We start from the raw sequence: 24,136 nt of genomic DNA, 5'->3' as shown, positions 1-24,136 counted from the left end.
TGACAAAGTTGTGGGCTCACCCGCATTACTTTATTCTCGTTCTCTTTTCGCGTCATGTGCCGGGGACACTGAGGACATCAGTAGTGAGGTCTCACCTCTGTTGCTAAACGGGAACATGCTGTTATTGACTTGACTGATGGTTTCCTGTCGTGAGATGAATAGGCAATACAAAGAGAGGAGATAAAAAAAAAAAAAAAAAAAAAAAAAAAACCCTGCGGTCTCACCTGAATTTAGCAGGTAGGCAGCCGTTGTCTGGGGCAAACCTCAGTGACCACAATAACACCCCAGGTTTTGTTTTTTACAGCGACAGCAATGTGCTTTGCATTGTTTCTGTATTTTTCTGCTGCCGCCTGTCTCTTCTTCTTGTTGTCTTTCAATGCGTGAATAGATGTGTTTTATTCATAGACTGTATGTAAAATTGGACGTAGCTTCTGGGTCTGCAAAATAAGGCCAATGGGAAGTGCCTTCAGCTGCAATGCCACCGAGTGCTAGAGGTTGGCTTCAAAAAGCCTCCAGCTCCATAGACTCCCATTCAACTTCTATCATGAAAGACAAAGTCAATATTTTTTTCCACAAGTTATGTCGGTGTTGTTAGCTAAAGTTCTTCTTATTAGTTTACTGGCGGTCCATCTGAAAATAATCCCGTCATCAGTTAGATATTAGGCCTCAAAAAGACATGGGGGAATGTCTTGTTTGATTGACAGGTCTGCGGTGCAGTCAGGTTTCCGCTATCGGTAGGCGGGACAGTCAGATCCACCGGTCTCTCCCTCCCCCAGCTTGTCCAAATGTGGTCACTACCGGCTCCGAACTACCAAGATGGCACCGGCCAAAATCCAAACCCGATTCACGATTCAACGGGTGCCTTCACCATCGTAACACAGGGAGAGAAAATCATGTTGCCATCCTCAAATCTCAGCGATGAGTCTTTGTCTGTTTTCACCCATCTCAGATTTATCTCACATTGATATTGGCACTTCCTGTTTGGGGGCGTCATGAAACTGTCAGAGAGGAATGGAAAACAGGCCAGCGGCCTGCTGTTCAGACTTGAATGGCTTTGATGTCATCACTTTTTGGGGACACGAGCTCTTCTGTTGTGTTTTGCATTGACTTTGATGCAGATGTGTGGCCTTAATTTATCTTTTAAAACCTCCACGCACTGGCCTGATTTACAAAACGCTTGCGTGTGTAAAATCACATGCAAACGCCACATCACCCGCCCAAAGATAACCAGGCAGATTTACTAACGACGTGCAGTGAGGATTGCGTCTTTCAAATGTGCAATTTAACACGTTGTCCATTTTGCGTGTTTGCCTGCATCCATATGTAATATTGGACGCTTCTGCTTTAAGGTGCAAAATACTGGGAGGGAACATGCAAATAGAACAATTTAGTACTCCCAATGATATTTACTAAACCTGAAAGTAGAAATAGGAGAAGTGATTACGTGTGTATTTGAGTACGAAAGCAACGTATTAATCATGTGTGCACATCTGGAGAGACGGCTGCTCTTATTGTGGTGAGAAGGAGACGGAGAGAAACCTAAGAATACACAGAGAACGTGGTTTTACACCCGTGGAAACATTTTTGAGATGACAGGGAAAAATTATTCAGACGCATCGTTTGTCCAGCGATGACATTTCTGAGTTATTGAATCAACTGAATGATGATTGACAGCCAACAACATGGAGGAGCCACGAAATACCAGCAATGTCAAAACTTCTTACAACTCAGCATTTTCCTGCCTCTGGGTCGTTCCAGCGTATCGCTGCTTGGGTGTCCCGCCCAGTCCCGTTATTCAGGTGTGCTGTCACGGCTTCATAAGGTTCACCGGCGCTCGCGAGGCACTGAATGAAACTAATTCACCTGCTCATCACAGAAAGATCTGGACCTGCTGATCGGTGTTTGTTAGAAGATCTCATCCACCGTCCCTCCTGTTTTATCTGCTGACGTTTTATTATTAAGCCTTTTTTTTTTTTGGCCTTTTTGTTTTTCCCACAATATCGACTTCCTTGCTGATAATCTCCTATAAAGCGTTTTGTTGTCGTTATATTTATATTTCTTAATTTCAATGGGATCAGATTTCCTTTTCCTTTTGCGGTCGCTCTGTTTTTCCATTGCTGGAATCACTTTAACACACGCAGACCCCTCATTTAAATACAGCGATTTGCACCTGATTTCAAAGACGCAATTACTCTTAGTAAATCACACGCAAAAAAAGTGCAAACTTTTGGATTGCAATTTAGTACCCTGTATTTGAGATCTTAGTAAATCAGGCGGTTAGCGTGCAGCTTTTGTGAAGCGAAACTGTAATAAACATGGAAAGTTTTTGAGGCTGTGACACCTGCGTTTCTGTCTGTCTTGTCAGCAGCCGTTGCCCGGCCGGTGTGGGAAACTACTTCCATGCCAGTCTGAATGGGCATCCGTTAACGTTCACAGTGAAACTGCCAAGTCATAGCCAAATGCAGACACCAATTAATGTGGTCATCAGCCACGATGTCACAGTCTGTCAACAGGAGGACGTCTAGTCAGATTGAAAACATTGTGGATTGAAGTTGCCACATGCAAACGTGTTTTTCACCGCACTGCGTACGTTACAGCGAAGCACTCAAATACTTTCCCACACATGTATTATTGATCTCATCACTTAGCCTTGCTATTCATACATGATATTGAAACTGCTGTTAAATCTCCTTTCTGCTTGTTTTTTGTTTTTTTTGCTATGGAGGACAAAATATGCAGTGTGATTCTTTTTTTTTGTTCTCATTTTTAATTGTAATTTTTCAATTTGCAAGTCAGGAATACAAGTTTTTATTCAGTTGCAGCAGCACACAAGATATACATGATGGAAGGACTGTAAAAAATACAAAACACTTTTAAAACAGTATTTACAGGAAATATACAGTTTATACAGTGATTTATGAAAAAAATATAGGTGATGAATATAAACTATCCTTCAAGGTTGTAAATGTTACTGTTGCTCTGCTATTAACGGGTAATGCTGAAAATGATGATCATGTTGAACTTGGCTCAGAGCTCCAGTTAATGATTTTTTTTAATTAAAAATGTGTTTTTATATGGAAAGTGCAGGGGTAGTATCAGTGTCTGACATGACGGAGGGACGTTTGGGAACCACGTGGATTTTACTGAGGCCTCCTTGGCGCAGAACGCCGGTGCACATCTTCGCGGTCCTCAGGAGGTCTTGTCTGAAGCGAACTCCGATGAAGACGTACAGGAGCGGGTTGATGCAGGCGTGAGTGAACGCCAGGCTCTTGGCAACCTGTCCGGCTATGTCGACAAAGATGACAATTTTGCAGTCCGTGATGGTCATATCGGTTGCCTGCGTGGCCTCCACGATCAGCATGCTGTTGTGCGGCAGCTGGGAGAGGATGAACACGAACACCACGGCGAAGATGACGCGGAGGGCCTTGTGCTTTTCGAAGCTCTTGGCCTGCAGGAGTGTTCGGATGATGACCGAGTAACAGAAGATCATAACCAGCAGGGGAACGCAGAAGCCCATGCTGATCTGCAGGCACAGCACCAGGATCTTAGTCCGGTTGTACTCGTGGTTCCAGTAGACCATAGCGCAGGTGGATTTCTGGTATTGGTCGATCCTCACCTGGGCGAAGATGAACTCGGGGAGGGCCAGGAGAGTGGAGACAAACCAGACACAAAGGCAAGCCAGCTTGCTGTAGAAGAGCCTCTTTTTCTTCAGGTTCTGGGCCTTGGTGACTTGCACGATGGCGATGTAGCGGTCCACGCTGATGCAGGTGAGGAGGAACATGCTGCTGAAGAAGTTGATCTTGTAGACGGCGGACACCATCTTGCAGAGATAGACGCCGAAGTCCCAGCCATTGGTGGCGTCGATGGCCCAGAAGGGCAGCGTGCACAGGAAGAGGAGGTCGGCCACGGCCAGGTTCAGCAGGTACACGTCGGTCATTGTTTTCAGGCGGCTGCGCACAGTGGTGTAGATCCAAACCACCAGCAGGTTACCCATGCCGCCGAGGAGGACGATGATCCAGAAGAGAGGCGGCTCGTACTGTCCGCGAAACAGCCTGACCCAGCTTCTGTTGCAGAAGCCGGAGTCTACAGTCGACTCCACGTCGTAGTAGTCGTCAGAAAGGTCCTGCGATCACAAACAGATTATCTGATGGATATTGAAGAAGGATGCGTGCAACAAATACACTTGCCTTTCTTTTCTCCTGTGTTTTTGTTTCCTGTCACTTTTTTATTTTGTTTTTCCGGTCTCGTTACACAACTCACTAACTGCTGTAGAGCTTCGTAGCATCACATGTGGGAATACAGTACAATTACATCAAATGCTGCACGTACATCAAAGGAGCTAACCAGAATGAGAAAGAAAAAAAAAAAAAAACTGTCAGTTGCAGGTGTTGTGTCTGTGCAGGAGAAACCACACTACTGCACAGTTTCCTGCTGCTATCCAAGCCTGAGGGGAGGGAGGGGTTGAACCATCCTGAGGGGCTCCAGAACGGGGCCCGCTGCAGCGCTCAGCTCAGTACCCCCACAAGCATCAGGTTTAGATGTAGGGCAGAGATAAAAAAAAAAAAAGTGGGGGCTTTGGGTTTTTTCGCAGAACAATGGAAAATTCTATGCCGATGCGACTCTTGAAGGTAGCATTTAATATCCTACAGATGTCTGCTTCAGATAAATCCACTATACACATTTAACAACAGATAAATAAATGCAAAACTTACATAATTTAATAAGAAGTATGTGTTTAATGCACACACTGATTTGTCATATTTAAATACCATCCCAAATATTTAAAATCATAACACCACAATACAGTACAAACACTGTAGTGCAAATTACTTTCCCCTCTCTGTGATTGTAATTAGTCAGCACCTGAAATGTCACAATTACTTTCTAGGCTGCGTAAACGCACGCACGCACGCACGCACACACACACACACAGACACAGAAATGACAGCTAATCTCTAAACTTGCATCTAAACTGACATTAACACCAGACAAGTTCTGTTGAAGTGGCAGAGCTACTTTTAGCAGGTCAGAAATGTGTTAATATGTCAATACCATTAACCAGGGACGCATGCAATGAAAGTACCTAGTTTAGAAAATTGGAATATTGAGAAATACTGATGTATAGAGGAGGACATCTAAGTTTTAGATAAGTTTCAATCTTCTTAAAAATACAGTATATGAACAAGAATAAGGGCATCAGTATGTGATTTCATCACTACAAATAGTCACACCCAAAGTAATACTTACAGTTTGAACAGAATAAGTCCCTTCAGTCATCTCTGTGGTTAGTTCATCCATGGTTTCTGAAAAGAACCAGAGGATGGTAAAATAAGGCAACACATAAAAACCTTTAGAATTTAACAAGGATCAAATATATCACATCAGGAAAATACATTTGAAACAAAAGCTAACTTTTGTGCAACAAATCACTTACCAGTTCACTCGGGATGTAGAGAGACACCTCACAGTGCTGTTTCCTTATCTGTGTCGGACAGCTGTCAGCTTCAACAACCAGACTCCTCTTCACTTGCTTATATGGTTTCCCTTTAACCACAGGATCACGTGTCGATCCTCATCACTTCATCTCTCTCGGGCCGGCAGAGGAGAAAAACACCGTTCATTTCCGTGTCAAAGCATGGCTAATGCTGCAGAAAGACGTGCATGAGCTTGAAACTCGTGTCCAAAGTGGGTTTTGGAGCAGTGAAAACAGTGCGCGAGTTTCAAAATGGGAAGCTGTGACTTCTTTTACACTGAAGGCACTGAACCTCGGCCGTCAGGCTGGAGGCAAAACAGTACACCCCCATTCCCCTCCATAGCTGATCGGGTTTTATCAAGTCGTAGCCTGGTTTTCTCACAATTTGTATACACAGGTGGAGCACTTAACGCCGCAAGATGAGTGATGCATGAAACTGAAAACCGCGCAGTGCGATTAAAGTCGAAAGCCAAGAGGGGTGGTCCGTGTTGAGATCAGCATCTTTTTTTGTAGTTTCGGCAGGCCTAAAAACCCTCAAATCACTTTTCTGTTGTCATGTTCCCTCACTGAATAAAGTGTGAGGGAAGTTCATTAGTGATTTCACCTTCAAGCAAGCGGTGATAAAATAGTTCTATGGCGTCATAGAAAAACATCCTGCACCTCAGAAAACAAGATGATGTAAACTGTGACAACTTTAACATCATAAATCAACATTTTGACTTTGTCGCTGAGTGTTACGTGAGACGATAGATACCTCAAATGGTATTTGTGCAGGTGGCGCTAAGAGATGGTCATTACTCCATTAAGTTACTGTAACTTCAGTTTTTGTGTGGATGAATCAAACAAATGTAGTAGTTACATTCAGGGTGCTTTTGGAAGTCAGATTTTACTTTAGCTGTTTTCCCCTTGTTTCCAGCATTTATGCTAAGCTAAACTAACCGGCTGCTGAATGGCAGTCGATCTTTTCCCCTAAATCTTGGCAAGAAGTTTTCTCTGTATTGTCCATGTAAATATAACTAAAGTTGGCCAAAGTGCCGGACAACATCAAACAGAATTAAAAACAATCCGAAAGACTTGAAATGTTTGAGCCATTAAGGACAAAATAAGCAACAAAACAAAATGAAAGAAATTAAAAACAACGTTAAGACAAAGCAAAACAGGAGGATCTATGCAAACCGTTTGTGCCAAGCGGTTTGGAGCCTCATTCTTTCTGACCCGGAAGCTGTGTCCACTTTTATATACAGTCAATGGTCATAACATTAGTGAGTGGAAGCAGTCCAAAGATAAGATATAATCATAAAAAGAAAATGTACGCATGGTATGAACAGAATTACGATTGCCGGCATCGCTGGCACTGCCCAAAAGAAAATACACATATTCCTGTGTCGATTGCTGCCAACATTCATCCGGCAAGTCCCGAAAAAGAAAATTACTTTCTGTGAAGACAGGAAAGTGGAAGTTAATGGGTATTGCCAAAAGTAAGGCAGCATTTACTTGAAAAAGCGTCATGTGTCTGACCACACTGTTACAAAACACAGTCCACCAGAAAGTACCTGGTATTCATCTGAGGCCCGAACAACAAACTCATCCTGTGAGATAGAAGGTGACAAAGAGATGGCATCGTATTGTCAATGACGATATTCTGATCAATGAAGAAATACATTCTGATCAACAAGTCAGAGTTTAAAAAGGCAACAACGACGTGGCTCGAAATCATTACAAGTTAATAGTATTGAAATCAGCCCTCCGGTTGTGCTTCCTTATGATCAGGTGTCTCACTCTTGTGGCTCTCCTTCGACCCTCTGAGTACTCACACAGGTTTCACTTCCTGACCTGACACAACGCTCTTAGTCTCAGTGTTCGGTAACCACGTGTGAGAGGATGAGCGTGTGGCCCGGCAGCTCTTCAGATTCTCTACCAATTGCCGGTTGCGTTTCTCGGTTTTGATCGCAGCGAGGAAACGGCTGTGTCATGATCATGTCTGTGTTTTCCTTCTGGGAACAGGCAGTTGAAAAAGGTTAGCAAGTTGAGAAGGTTTCACTCGAAGTACCGAAGTGCAGCTTATTGTACTGTTAAAGATCTGCGGGTTAGAAAGAAAAGGGAGCATTACAGAGTGTATAAAGTCAAAATGAAAGTACTATTGGTTGACATAAATAGATAACAGCCGTTCTAGTTTGAGGGCAAGAGATACACTTCAGACATTTTAATCCTTGAGACACTGTTTTTTGTTGTTGTTTTTCATTTGTAAACACTTTATGGATTACTCTGACTGCTGAATCACGTATTCACTGCAACGATACATGTTGTTACTGGAGCAGACGAAGCAATTAGTCCTGTTTGATTTGTAGGAATTTGTAGGTTGAGGTGCCACAGATTAGCTGCCAGCATGGGATGATGAGGGGCAGTGAGACTTTAGCTGCTACAACATAACAGCTGTCCATGAGAATAAAAGGGGAAACCTTGCAAACAGTCTCATTGGGCCACGTGTGCTGCATTTGCAGCTGAAGATGCTGACGGCCACCTTGTGATGTGCCATGTGTGACTTCTGAGGCCACATGACTGCAAAGTGAAGGGCAGGCGGCCCTGACATCTCCTTAAAAATGCACAGGAGCGCTGCTCTGCACTGTAGAGACCCGATTCCATGTGGATATTAATATGCTAGCCCTAATATTAAAACCCAAGATGACAGCACAGCGTTTTTCTTTGGGCTCTTATCTTCTCTCTGAACATCCAAACGTCATCGTGTTGTGCCTTAGATATCCTCTTACTACTGAAATTCTCGGCAGCAAACGTCAGCTCGATGATTCTGTTGAAAAGCCAAACAACAGAAGCGCTCACTGTGCCAGTGAAACCAAGAAAGCCCCTTTGATGACTCGTCAGTGAGCAAGAAGCCGCTCTGAATTCGGTACTCTGAGACGTATTAGCTGTTGGCCCCATATTGAGGGGAAAGTACTGTCACTGTCACTGCTGTTGGCACAGCGCCCGAGTTTGGTACCGAGAGGCGCTGCTCACCACTTCCTGTGTATGTGCTCGCAGTGATTTATTTCACGCTCTGATAGACAACTGTTTACCGTCTGCATCCTATTTGAAGTTATCATCAGTTCGTTGGTTATTCTTCAGCTGCAAGCGCACGCATGCACGCAAGCATTTAATTATTTACACACGCGCGCAAGTGCGACACGCAACACAATCTTCTTTCATCTTTACTTAAATGAATCAACAGGCGGGTGAAAAGTTATTTTCACATCCTAGCTGTGTTCAAATGTTTCAAAGAATAATCAGTGTCATCAGATGACCACGTGCTTCTGCCCCCTTTCTCTCTGCACGTACAGGAAGACATCACACTTACAACTGCTGCACATGACGCTAAATTAAAAGAAGTTTAAATTAGGATGCTGTGGCTTTAATGGTTTCACTGAAAACAACAGGGGGCGGTTGACTGACAGGTGACCACTTCAGTTAGTACAAATGAACAAACAAGCCAAGGCTTATTTTCTTTCTTTTTTTTCGACTTTTTTTTTCCCCCCTAGAGAAACAAAGAATTACTAAACATACAACACAGTAAAACATACAGTTGGTCACCTATGCGTTCATTCAGACGTTGTAAGGATGGAAATACACGCCAGTTCATCCATTAAGGGGTCAGTAGTCATCTCAAATAACAATCCATTTTTCCCAGTATTCAACCTTCAGATTTAGTGAAAAAGTCACAACATCAGTCCAGTCAGTCTTTGTTGGAGGTTCAGACTGTCGACATTTCCATGTTCCAGCCTTTTCACTGGCTGCTAATAATGTCTTTATAAAGATATTTGTCTCGCACTAATAAATGAGCTGGAATATTGCCCAAATAAATCGTGGAGAAAGAGCCGTCAACTCCTTCACTAAAAAAAAAAAATTCTGTATTAGATATTTTCTGAGAAAGCAAATGATGTCAGTAAATGAGTATGAATTCAAAACTAAAAAACAACTCTCACACACCCATGTTGTGCAAGTGATATAATCATTTGACCTCTGCTGGTAAAAAATAGGGGATGCTTTTTTTTTTGCTTTGTCTGTTTCATGTCACCTGATAATCAAGGCCTTGTCCAAACATAAAAATGTCCCTTTTTATAACATAGGTATGGTGTGTCCTGGTTGACTATCATGAAATACGATGACACTGGAGTATTCTTTGATGTATCTTTCTTTCTTTGACCTGATAAACCATATAGTGGTTAACTCAATAAGCAGTATTGGAGCTTTAATTAGAAAATGGTATAATATATTTGTCATGTGTTAGTGATCGCCTGCTGGGATCAGAGAACACATAAAGTAATTTCCTCATACATGTCCTTGCTACCCAAATGCAGAGTTTTCAAGATTATTTGTGCATGCCCGTTGTATTATTGCAGTATTGCGCCCTCTGGTTGCATCAGTTAGTTCCATAAACGGTATCATTTCTTTAGTTAGGTTCACTGTGATCCATCCATTTATATTATATTCTACTTTTCTTCATTGTTTTCACCATGGGAAGGCCACAGTGATATCTTTAGAAGCTATTTCATGTCATATCACTTGAAGTTAAGGGTGAAAATTATGCCCCAAACTTAAAAGTGAATCGTGACGATGACAAAAAAAACAAATAAATAATGACCAGGCGTATATTTAGTAACAGCTTTTATTACCCCATACTTTGCACAATACGAACAAATGCACATCTAGTGTAATACAGGGTAAATGTAGAGTACTCTACAAGAGCATTACTTCATGAACATCATGTATATTCATATATACGTTGATTCTCTTACACTCCATCAGCCACAGCAATACGAAAAATACACAGTTAGAGTCCAGACAAAAATAATTCTATGCCCTTTGTGAGGGGAAGTAAATCACTCTAGATCACTATTCATGTCATTCAATACGCAAGAGCAGAATTTTTTTTTTTTTTTAAATTTGTAATATGTTCAATGATCAGGATTTCATACATTATCAGATCATTGGAAATATTTTATTTGTGAAATGCTATTGAAATCTTTCGGTAGCAAATTAAAGCAGAAGTGACCACAAAGGATAAAAAAAAAAAAAAAAAAAAACTTCACTACTGCCGTTTGCTTGGTCAAACTCAGCAATGATTGGACTGCGACTATAAAAGGGGCTTCTAAAATTAACACTGTAAAATATCTGTCATCAATCACCTGGCGCTAGATCGCTAAATATTACCTGTAACCATCTGATAGGTTAGACTGCAGAGCAGTCAGGCTGACAGCACGCATCTGTCCAATTCAGAGAAGGCCTCTTCAAACAGGGACACGTCGGGGATTGCATAGAGCACCGAGGGGACGTCTGCGAGCGACTAAGTGAGCTACGAATGGAGACGTAGAAAAAAAAGCACAGCTGAAGAGGGCTATCGTTCGTCACCACCTCATTTGTGTGTTCAGTTGTGCCGACCTCTCTCCCTCTCTCCGGCTCTTCACTGCAGCCGATAACTACTGAAGATACCAGACGAAGCATGAAATAGGCCGTTCCTCGTGGAAGTGCTTTTTTTCCTGTCTCTCTCTCCCTCTCTCGACTCACAGCAGTGGAGACGACGGTCTCATGTCCAAAAACCACGGCTGTAAATTTTGGTCCTGTCTTAACCGGTGGTCATCTGCTCAACCAATCTTCAATCCAATTCGATTCAAAAGGGACTTTATTGGCATAAAAGTGTCAAAAAACAATGTTGTCATCATCAAAGCAGCCATCTCGGGTGGATCTCATTCGTTGGACTCGTATCTGAAACAGAAGATAACACCAATCGGAAATTTGAAAAAATGTCACCAACAGAACAAAAATCACTTGAGGCACATACGAATGTTGTTGTTGTTTTTCTCAGTGTTTTTGATTTTTAACATTGTGTTTTCTGTACTTGATTAATACTTTGAATTATTTTCCAATTGTTGAGGAATACTCACCTCTGCAATCGTTTTCTAATGTCTTTGATCTGCTCGTTCTTCTTGGTTAGAATCTCTTTCATGTTGCGGTACGCCGCAGTTTGCTGGAACTTCTTGTCCAGCTCCTGCACACACACACACACGCACACGCACACACACACACACACACACACACACACACACACACACACACACACACACTTTATGTTCAAACTTTAAAAAAAAACTTTAAAAAAAAAAATCGTCTCAACTCCTCAATAATAACCAAGCACCTGGTGTTTGGTGGGTGTTAACCTCATGTCGGTTACTGTCGGTTGCAGGTTACCAAAACAGTCAAGCCCAATATGATGAGAACAGGATGAGACTAATGTGCATGTAAACATGCTGGATATCTCACAGTAAACAAAACAAGTCAGCTGCATGATCTTTAGCGCATGGAAAAGTAGTGCTTCCTCCATCTCAAAAAGAGGAACTGGCTGACGTGCTTTAAGGTTGTGAACAACTTCCTTTGATATTTAAAAAGAAAAGAAAGAGATTCCTGTTCGCTGACAGTGAATTACTGTTGTTCTACGTAAGCACTTTTAGTGCTCTAACCACAGACTTGAGACTTGAGCCTTAATACTGCTTTAGCACAAAATATATTCTTACAACAGTCCAAATGGGATTTATTTTTGTTATCCCTGCATTACTCTTTAGGTTCAGAAAAACAGGAGTAGCAACAGATTGTGAGATTCAATTTATATGAACCTAAATTATCACAAGTGGCTACAAACAATGACGGGCAGAATAAGAGCACAGTCACATACCTTCTCTGCCAAAGACAACTGCTCCTGCACTCGAAGGAGCTCGTGCTTGGCAGAGATCAGGTTCTCCTTTAAGTCCTTGTGGGATGCAGCGTTGGCGCTGATGGACCTTTCGTAGTCCTCCTTCAGAGCTGCCACCGTGTCCTCCAGATGGTTGATCTCCTGGGATTGGGTGGTCAGCTTCAAAAAGGGGGAAAGAAACAACAGTCCGAGTTCAGATGGAACGAATGGCGGTCGTTGCCGTGACATCTGAATACTACGGAGCGTCTAGACGCTCTGTTCTTAACAGCAAGACTAAAGCAGCGCCCCGGTCGGGTGGATACCTACCGTTTTCGGTTCAAGTTAGGAGACGGCAGCAAATGGCAGCGAGTGAAAAATTCAGATTTACGCAGACATAAAAGTGTCAAAATGGAGAACAAATGTTAAACGTTACACGTGAAGTTGATGTTGATCGAAAGCCAGACTTGGAACCGTACCTGATGTTCACCTTGCACCTTCTGAATGTCTTTCAGAGCTCTCTCTGCTTTGGTTTTGTCATCTAGCGCACTCATGGCCTAAAAATCAACCGGGCAGAGAATATTAAAAAAAAAACACAACCGTTGTTACTGGCTGAGAGAAAAGACGTTGTTTGTTTAAAAATATATTTGTATACCTGGGTTTCTAAAGTCCGGAGCCTGGTTTTCAGTTTGTCGTTTTCCTCCTGTAGTCTCCCGATCTCCTAAACGAGCATCAGAGATGAAGTAGTTATCACGTAATATAATAATATATTAATATATATATATATATATATACACTGTGCATGTAATCCATGTGATCTACTGCATGTCTTTACCTTGTTGAGAAGTTCAGACACTCCGCCTTCATTCAGTGGCGCCAACTTGGGTTTGCTTGTTTCCTGGTTTATCTGAGGATGAAGGTAAAACTTTACAACTGAAGCAATAAAAGAACAGTTTGTATTTATTCATTTAACGAATTCTGCTATGCTGTTTTTTTCCGTCGAGGCAGACGGCCGCCGGCCTCTTGTCGGATTATTCTTCCTTTTGAAAGGGAGTTTTCTCTTCCTGTTAAAAGGGAGTTTCTTTCCTCTCTGCAGCTCACGTGTGATTTGTTTAATTGTTTTTTTTTATTTTTTCGTATAATGCTATAAATTTCTATCGTACAGACTTTCCAATGTTAAGTGCCCTGAAATAACGCTGTGTCGGGATTTGGCGGACACATAAATAAAGTTAAATTGAATTGAAATGAAAGTCGAAAACATGGTATTATTATACCAAACTATAACTGAAACTGAGGTATAACTGCTCAAAAGGAAAACAACACTTATACATCTGTTGTATTTTTCCTTTGCAGCGTGTACCTGTTAAAAAAAAAAAAAAAAAAAAAAGTGTGAGCAGCCGAACCCGTGAAAGAGCAGGGCATCACATTACAGAAGTCGATTTTGTTTTTCTCAAACCGTGTCATGAAACCACGAGTCAACCTCTGATGTGTGGCACTGGTGGCCTGACATATAAAAACTGCTTAAACTGCACAGGAATGCAGCTCCAGTTACTGCAGTTCATGTGAGGTGTGAATATGGGAGGAGCGAAATGATTAACGACGGCTGCGTTGATGGCGACGTGTGACAAGAGCTGCGTATTATGCATCACGCTCACCTTATCGGCGGTTTTGAAGTCAGTCTTCTCAAATTCAGCCACTTGCTCCAACAGCTCCCTATGCGGGCGAGAGAAGAACAAAGAGTTAGACCAGAGGAAAACGGGAAAAAAAAGGGCCGACAGAAAAGCTTGAAGTTTAAAACAAACTATTATCTGTAAATATAAAGCACGTAAAGCTATCGCCCTCTGAATTCTGCAATAAAACCTATTAAAATAATCTCCACAGTGACCTCACAACCGCCATCTTGTCACCACAACGTTGATGTTTTTTTGTTTTTTTGTTTGGCATCGCAACGATCTACTTGTTTGGCGGTCATGACTGTTTGGCAAGGAAACTGAACACCTTGGTTCTCCTGTGACAGTTTAGCTCGCGTAGTAAGACACATATTCGTGGTGAACACAACACTTCTCTGAAAGCCTTTAAATGTGGGTTTTTTAAAAGCAGCTAAAGACACGTAGGCCGTCGCACGGGGCGTTTTCCGAGCTTCAGACGCCGTATCAGTCACGTATGGCTGAGCCCTGTGAAGTAAAAGGTTCGGGGGTTGTTTATCCTCCCACCGAATGCAACATCACAAACAAAAGAACTTCTCCAAAACACACACGGGGCTTCAACGAGGTGAAAGGTGGCTGAGGTCAAAATGTTACATGAAGTTCAACCCCAGCATGCCACCTGTGTACATGTATAATGCGCTGCGGAGCTTCAGATTGATTGAAACGCATCAACAGCATTAAGTCGCATGATTTGCATGTTTGTTTTGTTTTTTCCCACCGTGTGATCAGTGTGAAACATAGAAAAAAAAATATTTTTGGCCATCTCGCAGGCAGAAAGAGGAACAGGCTGACGTGCCGTTTCGGCTTTAGTACGATGCTAACATTTGCATATCAAATATTTTTATTTTAAGTGGCAGATGTTAATTTCGGAACAGATTCCTCAAAACTGTGGCACTTTGAATTATTCTAATTTTATACAACCACTTCTGTCGCTGTAAGAGTCTCAGAGTCTCCCACGTCAATAACCTGAATGCTTTTTTTTTTTTTTGTCAAAATGTCAAAAGTGCAACAATTTCACCTGAGTTCAAATTCTATTTATCTTTGTTAGTGGTATCACATGTACACACCCACACCGCTCCGTTTTGGTTTGTAATATGAAAAAAAAAGAAAAAAAAAAAGGAACAAAAAAACACTAGGAAACTCTCGGCACGCTCTTTCATTGAAAACGACCTTTTAGGTTTAATTTATATACACTTAATTGTATTCCACATGGCCACAAACACTCATGAGAAGGAGTAAGGATTGAAGAATTAGTTTAAATTATGTTTTTTTTGTTTTGTTTTTCCATTTACCATTAATTTGAGTCTAAAAAGCTTTGAGAAGAATCGTTGAGACTTCTGGATTTTTTTTTCCTGATACTAAAATTATCCAGAAATGCATTTAGAAATATGGCCTTGTCACTCACATGCCTGACTCGAAACGGTTTTCGTCGATAAGTGTCCTTTGCAAATCCTCCTTCGAAACAAGGACGTGCATTTCTCTGAGGTGGTACATTTTTCATCAGGCCTTTTAAATTCACTTTCAATGCTTTCAGATGAATTAGCATTCAGTGCTCCATTTAATGTACCAAGATTGTATTGTGCTTAAAGCAGAAATATTAGGATATCTTACAAAAAAATATCAGTAAAGTCTCTGCATGGTTCACGTTCATTTGGAATAAAATAAAATGTCTCAGTACATTTTATTTTATATGGTATTTAAGTTAACTGAACGTCACTTAAAATAGAAACCAGTGTAATGGAAACACGGGTTAAATTCACATCTAGGCAAGTGAAAGTTTGTCAGTGACCTTTCTACCTGGCATACGACATGAAAGAGATACAAATCTAAACAGCACTGAGGAGGAAGTGGCCTATGATATAACGTGGAGGCGCTTCTACATATTGTATCATGTCTTAAACTGGTGTGACAGTCTGTGTGAACTTAAACTCGCACATCATTTTAAATCATTGTAATTTGAAAAATGTCGTTTCAGCCAATTTATTGTGTGAATTACCGTCATCGTATCAGAGCGCCTGAAAAATCACTCCATTAATAACTTGTGCGAACAAGATCAAATTGTGTTAAAATATTATTATCGTGACTTTAGAGGTGCTGTATATTTCCGGGAACAAACGCGTCTCCTCCTGTTCAACGCTTGCTGGATCTTTATGTGTTTTTGAGTTAACATCTAACGAGAAAGCCTCAAGCCCGCTCCTCTGGTCGCAGCTCGCCTGTTCTCCAGCTCGGAGATGTCGCTCTGCAGCCGGAGGTAAAACTTCTCGGCCTGGGAGAAGATCTGTCGGAGCAGCAGCACGTTGGTGTGGGCCGTGTTGATGAGCTCCATCTCCATCTCCCCACGAACCACCGCCTGCAGCCCGTCCAGCATCTCCCGGACCTCGTCCACCGTGAAGGTTTCCTCCACCAGCCTTCAGAGAGAAACACACACAAAAAAAACATGTTATGGATCTGAAATGAAGTTCAATTTGCTCTACAAAATAAATCATAATAATTATAATAATCTAATAAGACGTGTATTGACCAGTCACCTGCTATCTTTGAGCTCCTCAAAGCAGGAGTCAATAGTCTTGAGCCTCAGGAGCCTCTTTGAACGTGCAAATCTCATGTAGTTGATGACTTCATTCTGATGGTGCTCGTTGAAACCGAATTCAGCCTTCGTGGAGAGGAAGGAGAGAGAAGAAGAAGAGAAGTTAGAGGGCAAAAGGACCGCAGGTAATAAAAGATCGAGCTACGTTGAAGGGGATTTTCTCTCGCCGACATGCAACCAGGGGGCCTTTTCCCACATCAGCCCGCTGACGTTAGCTCTCTGCGGAGTCTTCGCAAATTCAACTCGGGGATTTTTTTTTTTTTAGCGTGCTAAACTTTAAAAAGAAAAAGAAAAAGAAAAAGCAAAACAGCTGGCCCTGAACAGGCAGGTACTCACCATGATGACTATGGAGCTAACGTTAACGTACCCAAGTTAGCTCGTAGGCTGACCACGAGAAAAGAAGAAACAAAAGATGTTTCTGCCTCTAATTTAAAGCCACGCAGGGAAAAGACGTGAAGCCCCGAGGTTATATAACTAATAAGCTCCCTTGTGCTTATATTCCACTAAGTAAAGGAGGCTAAACAGAGGTTATCATAGCGGTAAGATTATGTAGCAGATTTGCTAGCTTAGCTATCCAGCTAGTGTTTGCCTTGAGAATGCCTTGGTAACGGAAAAGAGCGTCATTGCCTTGGTTACGAGAGGTGCGTTCAAAAGCGCTGCGTACAAAACGGAGCAAAAATATTAATATGGTTTAATAATTACTGACGTGTGAAATATGTTAATTCAGAAGCCGTTTTAATCGCAGACAAATTTCATGTTCATAAATGGTGACGTTTCACCTCTTATTTGTTCTTTAATGTGTCGATAACTTTATTTAGTTGTTTTGTCTATTTTTTTGTTTTATGTTAAGTCGAATTACAAAACTATGTATGTTTTGTCTAATATCCGTAAATGCATCATAAGCACTATCCTGCTATTCGTCTGGGTGAATACTAGTTTGCACTTTAGATTACATTTTTTTTTCAAGCTAATAATGTTTTTAACTCAATTTTTTTTTCTCTCTTGCCTATTAAAGTTTGTCAACGTAGTTTCTAGTGAAAATGATGAATTAAAGATATCGACAATTTTTCTTTTCTTTTGTGAATCTGAAATTATGTAATGTAATTTATAGTCATGTTACTAGTACAGCTGAGTTAATATAACTGTGCAGCATGCAGGCCACTGTCACCAACCAGATAGGAGGCCTGCTTCAGTGTACAGGGTGCAGCAGCAGATGGCAGTATAGGGCTAGTAGAAAAGTAAAAAAGACCTTTGCTCCTTGTCAGCAGTCAGCACTGGGCGCCTCTCCAATAAGCTGTTTTTTTTCCTGTCATACTTGGTCCCTTAGATATTTGAGTAACTGGCTCTGCTATAATGTTGTCACAGCTCCAGGGGGGTATTTATTATTTAATATTTATTCACTTTGATTTGATTTGATTTGTTTTCGTGCATATAGTTTGTGTGTGTGTATTTATTTATTCATTGTGCTTATTTTTTTTTCTAAAATAGTTATTTTTATCTATCTTAGTTTATGTGTTTGTATTTGTAAATTTGTTTCATATTGTGTGCATCTTTTTTGGGTTTCTATGCTGCTGTGACAACTACATTTCCCCACTGTGGCAGTAATAAAGTCCAAGTTTATTATTATTATTATATTCTGCTGAAGGAGTATTAAATCTTCAAATTTCTAACGGCAGATCAAAGCCTCCAGCGAACAGACTGATAAAGCAATTCAAGCCACGCTTTGATTTACACATTCACAGCTAAAATACTTATATTCTTTAAACTCATAATTCAGTTGACTGTCTGTTGGGACTCTACGTGGCTGTTTCTCCATCAGTTAAACTTATTTCACGTCACGTTAACCAACTAAAATCTTCAGAAAGATTCTGTGGCACCGTCCTCTTATCCTCCTTCACTGAAGAATAAGGAACTTCACTCTCCAGTTTGTTAGAAAGGGGTTTAAGAAAAAAAAGAATGAAACTTTTTTTCCTCATGTCTCTCTTGCTGTAATTAAATTAGACTAACGGGCAGCGCATGATTGGTCACCTAATCAGATGCCTTATAACGTGAGCATTCTGTGCTGCTCTGCTCAAGTTTAGTGTGCAACATCAGTCACTAACAGAGGCCAAGATGTTTCCCCTTTACCTTCATTCGAGGTGAGTCTCTTATAATTTGAGACAGAGAGCAAACAGCAGTAGTTTAAAACCATATGCTGAAAAGTTACGAGTCATAGATTACTATTGTAAGTGTTTGTTTCGGATCCTCTCTGGTTGTGTCTCTTTATGATTCAACTGTAGAATTGTACAGAACCCAATTAACTAATTTTGATGTGATATCGGCGGCTGTTCTGTTCTGTGAAGTGTTTTGGCAAACTGTCAGCAAAGACATTTGATTATAGAAGAATTTGGCTGGAAGCATGTGAAGGAAAAAATGAAATATGATCAAAAAAAAAATTTGTTTACGCATAATGAACAATAAAACAAAGTAAGGCGGCAGAAACAATAAAGCATTGTGGGCTGCTGGCAGCTGTTTGGTGGGAAGTGGAAAAGGTAGGACAAGAAAATGCTGTTGTTTTTTTTTTGCATTTATTTTTTATGTTTATGTAAAGTTGTTTCTCTTTGGTAAAGTAAAGTGTCCTGGTTGTTATTTAATTTAGACCCAAGCCAGCTATATTTAATAGATTGCTACTGTACTACTTCTGAACTCAGCGTGCTGCTGCATTGATGGGGCAGAGTCCCTAGAGGGCAGAATGGTCATCTTTAACCCAGGTTAAACAATTTATTTAGCAGGCTACTGATGCCAGTGCAAAAAATTATTAAAAAAAACTGTAAAATGAGTGACTTAAATTGAGCGGTTTGTGCAGTATTTCAAACTCTTCCTCTGCAAAAAAAAAAAAAGAAGAAACAGCCAGATGTAATCCATTTTCTAGTTGATTGGGATTGATTTGACCAAAACCATGTCAGCAACGTGACTGTAGTAATTAGGTTTTCAGTCCGTTTATAGTTGATCCTTTGGTAAATGGAAAATGTGTTCGTTTCGTCTGTCCAGTCTTCACGTGGTGGCCTATTCATCCTCTTCTTTCGAGGCAGCTCAAATGGAAATACTCCCCTATTAAAACCCGGTCCCGCAGCAGGACGGCTGCACTTTAACTGTTCTGAGATCGGTTTCGACAGCGCCCGTCAACTCAAACTGCGGAGGAGAGCGAGAGCGCAAAGCTGATCTCGGATCGGGAATCTCGACCATTCTGCCCTCACCGACTAAACCAATCAGCTGACGGCCGCATGACAGGCGGGCCTCGCGCATGCGCGGCAGCGCACTTTTTTTTTTTGGTATCGGGGAATATGGCAGCGTCCTGAGTCCTGTTGGAGGGGGGGGGGCTGAAATACGGCGTAACTGAGCACCTTTCGCCATCAGAGTGGGGACAAACTGAAGACGCACCGGCCGCACTCAGAAGGAGGGTGGGGGGGGCTGAGGGACGGCTACGAATAACACCCGTTAGCGTTTTTGCAGGTAAATCCACCCGTTAGCACCTGCCACTGTCTTCTTCTCCGATGTTTGCTGGATTTGAGCCCCGCTGCTAACGTCGCCGAGCTAGCTCTCCCATTGAAACCGGACCGGTGGGCTAGTTAGCCGCTAGCTTCGTGGCTAACCCGACAATTTGGCCGCAGCAGCAGCAGCAGCAGCAGCTCCCCCCCTTTTTTATTTATTTTCCCTGCATCTGGTAAACAAATAACAGATAACAAAAGGTAACGCGGGCTGTTGTTGTTCCGGTCAGGTTGGAGGAATAGTGTCGACATCGCAAAAAAAAACAACAAAAACAACAAAACAAAAAAAAAAAACAACCCCGTGTTTCGGGTGCTTGTTTTGAGCCAGACCGTTAACCGAGTCGGCCTGCTGCGATGAAACGAGACTTTACAGCCAGGTAACGTTTGTCATTTGGTGATTTATTTACTCGTCGGATTTTGAGATGCCAGCGGGGATCATCAGTGTAAAAATGAACTCAAGAAAAAAAAAAATCCGTTTGATATTCCCAACGGCTTTTTTTTTTTGTTTTGTTACTTCCGTATTTACATTCGGCAGGAAAAAAGTAGGTTCGTGAAATCGTTTACAGAAGATAAAGCGGTGTAAGTTATTGACCTTGTAGTTCCTGTCTTGGCAGATAGATTGCTTCACATACTTTGGGAGGGGGGGGGGGGTTGCAATATATCTTCAGGGCAGGAAAAAAAAAAAAAAAGATTTAGTAGCATGGTGTTTGTTGTTTGGCTTTGTCGTGCCTATAAGGAATATCTGATGTGATCCTGAAGCTCCAGATGTGTGTTTTTTTTTTGTCAGCCAATGCTTTTACCTCGTTTTAACTTTACAGTTCAGATATTGTTATAACTTCAGAGTGAAGGCCATTTTAACTGGGTCGTATACTGATGTTAAAGGCACATGATAGTTTGACCCTTGTACCCAACACTGATGCTGAAGCAGTTTACCAATGATCTCTACTTTTCTTAAGGAAACAGGTGATCCCACTTGTTTTTTTTGTTGTTTTTTTCCCCCCTCTACAGCTGTGAGAATGCAAATTAAAGCCACATAAATAGGAAGAGCAAAAAAAAAAAGAAGAAGCTGTTTACACGGTATAATGGACCAAACTGTGATGCGACACACTGCATAACCTGTAGCTGCAGTCTAGTTAGTCGGTTAAATTAAATAAAATAATTAAATTAGCGGAGCCACTTGATTGAAAGCTAGAGCCAGTGTGCACTTTGGGATTGCACCAACTGTCACAGATATCCACATAACAGCAAATGTTATGGTAACAATGATAAAAAAAAAACCAAAAAAAACAACTGTGTTTGTTGATGTTCCTGAAAAGGTTTTGGGCTCTTTTTGGAAAAAGTTGGTGTAAATTGTGTTCCATCTGTTTTAACTTTACCGTCCTCGTGTTTATGTTTTTCCCGTTTTGGTCAGATCTGTCAAGGATTGCCCACGAATAATTTGCTATTGATCTGCATACAAGCAAGATGGACAGGGAGGGGCAATCACATGACCCAGTCCTGGAATCTGCCCCCTTTTTTTTTTTTAACACTCATCACAGCACACTCATGACAGTAATATCATTAAAGCTGCACGACTGTGCTGCAGTAAAGCGCAAACTATGCAATGCTTGATGCCAACATGTCCAGTTTGCCGTCAGTCTTTTCTTTGAGCCGCAGTACTTGTGAAGCATTGTGCATAGGAAAATAATATTGATATAAAACACGCCTGTGGTGTGTGCAGAACTTTGATTCTCTACCAAAGGCCTGCCCGCTGTGGACACCAAACACCTGTCCCCCGAGGTGAACGAATGAGAGAATAATTTGGTCTTATTTTGCTTCGTCCTGCTTCATTTGCACTCTGAAATGGAGCGGAAGGAAAACTGGAGTCAGATTTTTTTCGTTCTTTTTTTTTTTTTTTTTTCCAGGATCCTGGCAGAGTGCTGACACAGGTTCCCCTTGTCACAGTGCAGCCGCCAGCAAATTACTGCACTATGGATAGGAGAGGTGCTTATTCCCTCCTTTTGCTCTTCTATGTTTTGGTGACTGGTTTGTCTTTGAAGCCTTCACCTTTAATATAAAAACCATTCTGTCACCAGCTATCGCACTAAACCATCCCACTAAGCAGCCAGTTTTAAAGTTAAATTACAATGATTTTTTAAAATTTAAATTAGGCACCTGACCAAACACGAAGACTAAGGCCAACCTCTGCTTATTTATAGGGGATCAATAATCCACGCTGCCTTTACGCCAGACTGTATTGACACATGCTCAGCTGGTGCTGATTGTACTGGGTTTTTTTTGTGCCTGGGATATCAGCACGGAGTGGAGATGTCCACTTCCTTTCTGTTTGTGCTGAGCAAGTTCCATCCAAGCGAGCCTGCAAAAATGCAACCGTGATAGAGAAAGTGAGGATGTATTTAAAAAAAAAAAAAAAGAAAGAAAAGGCACCGTTATAAGAAGGTGAAAATCACATGCTTGCAGCTGTATTAACGCCATGCTTTATAACTTAGTGACACCAGTGAAGAATCAGTCAGTCATGGAGCGATGGACGGTTTCTGGATAATCACTGTTTACTCACTATTAGGTCTGCAGCTCGGAGACTGTCTGGTGAGAGTCTCTCCCTCTGAGCTGAAAAAAATGTTGAATGAGTGTGTGAAGTGTGCGTCGCGGTTCAGTGGAATATGTGTTTCATAAACTTGATGTAGTAATGACTTGTAAAGGTCAGGGTGCAAGTTTCTTTGTGTCTCGTTATTATAGACCTGAAAATGTAGGACTTTTAAAAATGCCGAAATTCAGATCTTTCAAATATTAATTTTTACTTCACTGTGGAAGGGTTTAATCTTTTATCCTCCTTATCATAACTTTCCTTCTGTGTTGTAGGTCCTGTGGAAAGATGAATGTCGTCAAAGACAACAAAGACCTGGCCTGTTTCTACACCACCAAACACTCCTGGAGGGGAAAGTAAGACCTTTTTTTTTCAGGGCTTGTAGTATTGTCTATTTCACATCTTCTTTGTATTAACTTACAAAGCAGAATTAACCAGAACTCTTTTCTTAATCATCATCTAAAGGAGTTTTGGGAAAATCCTGACTCAGCGCTTCCATTGTGTTGACTTCCTTATCTTAAACGGTCTGCAGACCGATGTGAGCAGTCACCGATCGGATGGGTTCAGTGTATTTATTTAGTTTTTAGAGCTTCACTGTCTTATGAAATATTCCCCAAAGAAACAGACACTAGCAGTGAACACAGGGCAGAACTAGTCTTCTGCTGTGTGACGTCCTTGTACTGACATTCATTTGTTGTTTGGAGAGTAAAGTATGAAAAGCTGCTTTACCCAAGGGTACAGATATTATTCCTTTTCTATCTTGTCACTGTAATATTTCAACCCAGAATCAAACCAAAGAGTGTTGTACATCTGCCAGCGCACTAGAGGACAGCGTGTCAGTGTGACGGCTTTGCTTTGACTTGCCGTGGTTTAGGAAAAGAAAACCACAGGATTCGGGTTAGGCACCAAAATTACCTGGTTAGTGTTTGGAAAAAGATTTCTGTTAAAGAAACACACATCGCGTTGTCAGAGACTCGAACCCTGCTCTCCTGGGTGAAAGTCTGCTATTTTACTCCGTCCCAGCACCCCAACCCGTCTCTGAATGTTTGCCTTGGTGCCTGTGTACTTTGTCAAATGACTTCCATCACTTGACCTTGGTCACATGACACGGTGTCACGTCATTTTAAGCTTACGCGGGGCCAAATGACCCGCTTTCCTCTAGTGGACTGGCGAGTGTATTACATGCTTTGGCGTGATGCTTGGCTGACTGTTTTCATAAAAGGGACCATAAGTGGCGACTCACTTTTGACATCAGTGTTGGTCTATAGATTGAACATTTGTAAACAGTGTATTATAACTTGAATGCGCTATAAAACAACAATCTTATTCTGTTGTCACAAGACATCTGATCTAATACAGTATATTACTCGGTAAACAGGTCTTCGTTCATGTGTACTATCTTCTTTAAAAGAAAAATTACAAAAACTACAAGCTTGATGTGTGTGTGTGTGTGTGTGTGTGTGTGTGTGTGTGTGTGTGTGTACACGTACCCACTAATTTAGATAATGCTTGTATGTACAGTGTCAAGTGGCGTTATTATTATTATA

General features: G+C 41.4%; 3 protein-coding genes across 6 annotated transcripts in view; 1 reads left to right on the top strand and 2 right to left on the bottom strand.

Annotated features, from left to right (window-relative positions):
- Positions 1–2,764: 2,764 nt before the first annotated feature.
- LOC138204261 (C-C chemokine receptor type 9-like) lies at positions 2,765–5,498 on the bottom strand. Its single transcript, XM_069159383.1, has 3 exons — positions 5,435–5,498; positions 5,248–5,303; positions 2,765–4,123 (listed from the first exon to the last, which is right to left on the bottom strand). Exons 2-3 carry the CDS (start codon positions 5,296–5,298, stop codon positions 3,071–3,073), a joined length of 1,104 nt encoding a protein of 367 aa, XP_069015484.1. The 5' UTR covers positions 5,299–5,303; positions 5,435–5,498; the 3' UTR covers positions 2,765–3,070.
- Positions 5,499–10,121: 4,623 nt separating this feature from the next.
- Positions 10,122–17,072, bottom strand: lztfl1 (leucine zipper transcription factor-like 1). Of its 2 annotated transcripts, none has more exons than XM_069159669.1 (10): positions 16,815–17,072; positions 16,420–16,544; positions 16,105–16,299; positions 13,841–13,898; positions 13,021–13,092; positions 12,841–12,906; positions 12,665–12,742; positions 12,192–12,368; positions 11,407–11,510; positions 10,122–11,227 (listed from the first exon to the last, which is right to left on the bottom strand). In XM_069159669.1, the coding sequence occupies exons 1-10, from the start codon at positions 16,815–16,817 to the stop codon at positions 11,209–11,211; spliced, it is 897 nt and encodes a 298-aa protein (XP_069015770.1). In that variant the 5' UTR covers positions 16,818–17,072; the 3' UTR covers positions 10,122–11,208. The 2 variants fall into 2 exon arrangements, with proteins under 2 accessions (XP_069015770.1, XP_069015772.1); XM_069159671.1 differs by having other exon boundaries at positions 12,192–12,350.
- Positions 17,073–19,797: 2,725 nt separating this feature from the next.
- The window catches only part of LOC138204413 (dnaJ homolog subfamily C member 13-like), a 31,323-nt gene continuing 26,984 nt past the window's right edge, over positions 19,798–24,136 (top strand). For all 3 annotated transcript variants that reach the window (XM_069159667.1, XM_069159666.1, XM_069159668.1), the window contains exons 1-2: positions 19,798–19,970; positions 22,865–22,945. In XM_069159667.1, the coding sequence (XP_069015768.1) occupies positions 22,878–22,945 (68 nt within the window). In that variant the 5' untranslated portion in view covers positions 19,798–19,970; positions 22,865–22,877. The remainder of the gene's footprint in view (positions 19,971–22,864; positions 22,946–24,136) is intronic.

Source organism: Embiotoca jacksoni, unplaced genomic scaffold (assembly GCF_022577435.1).
Source record: "Embiotoca jacksoni isolate LCO1_2020_lvr unplaced genomic scaffold, fEmbJac1.0.p SCAF_25, whole genome shotgun sequence".
Lineage (NCBI taxonomy): Eukaryota > Metazoa > Chordata > Actinopteri > Embiotocidae > Embiotoca > Embiotoca jacksoni.
The sequence above is the reverse complement of the archived record's forward strand: the minus strand, read 5'-3'. Positions and strand labels throughout refer to the sequence as shown.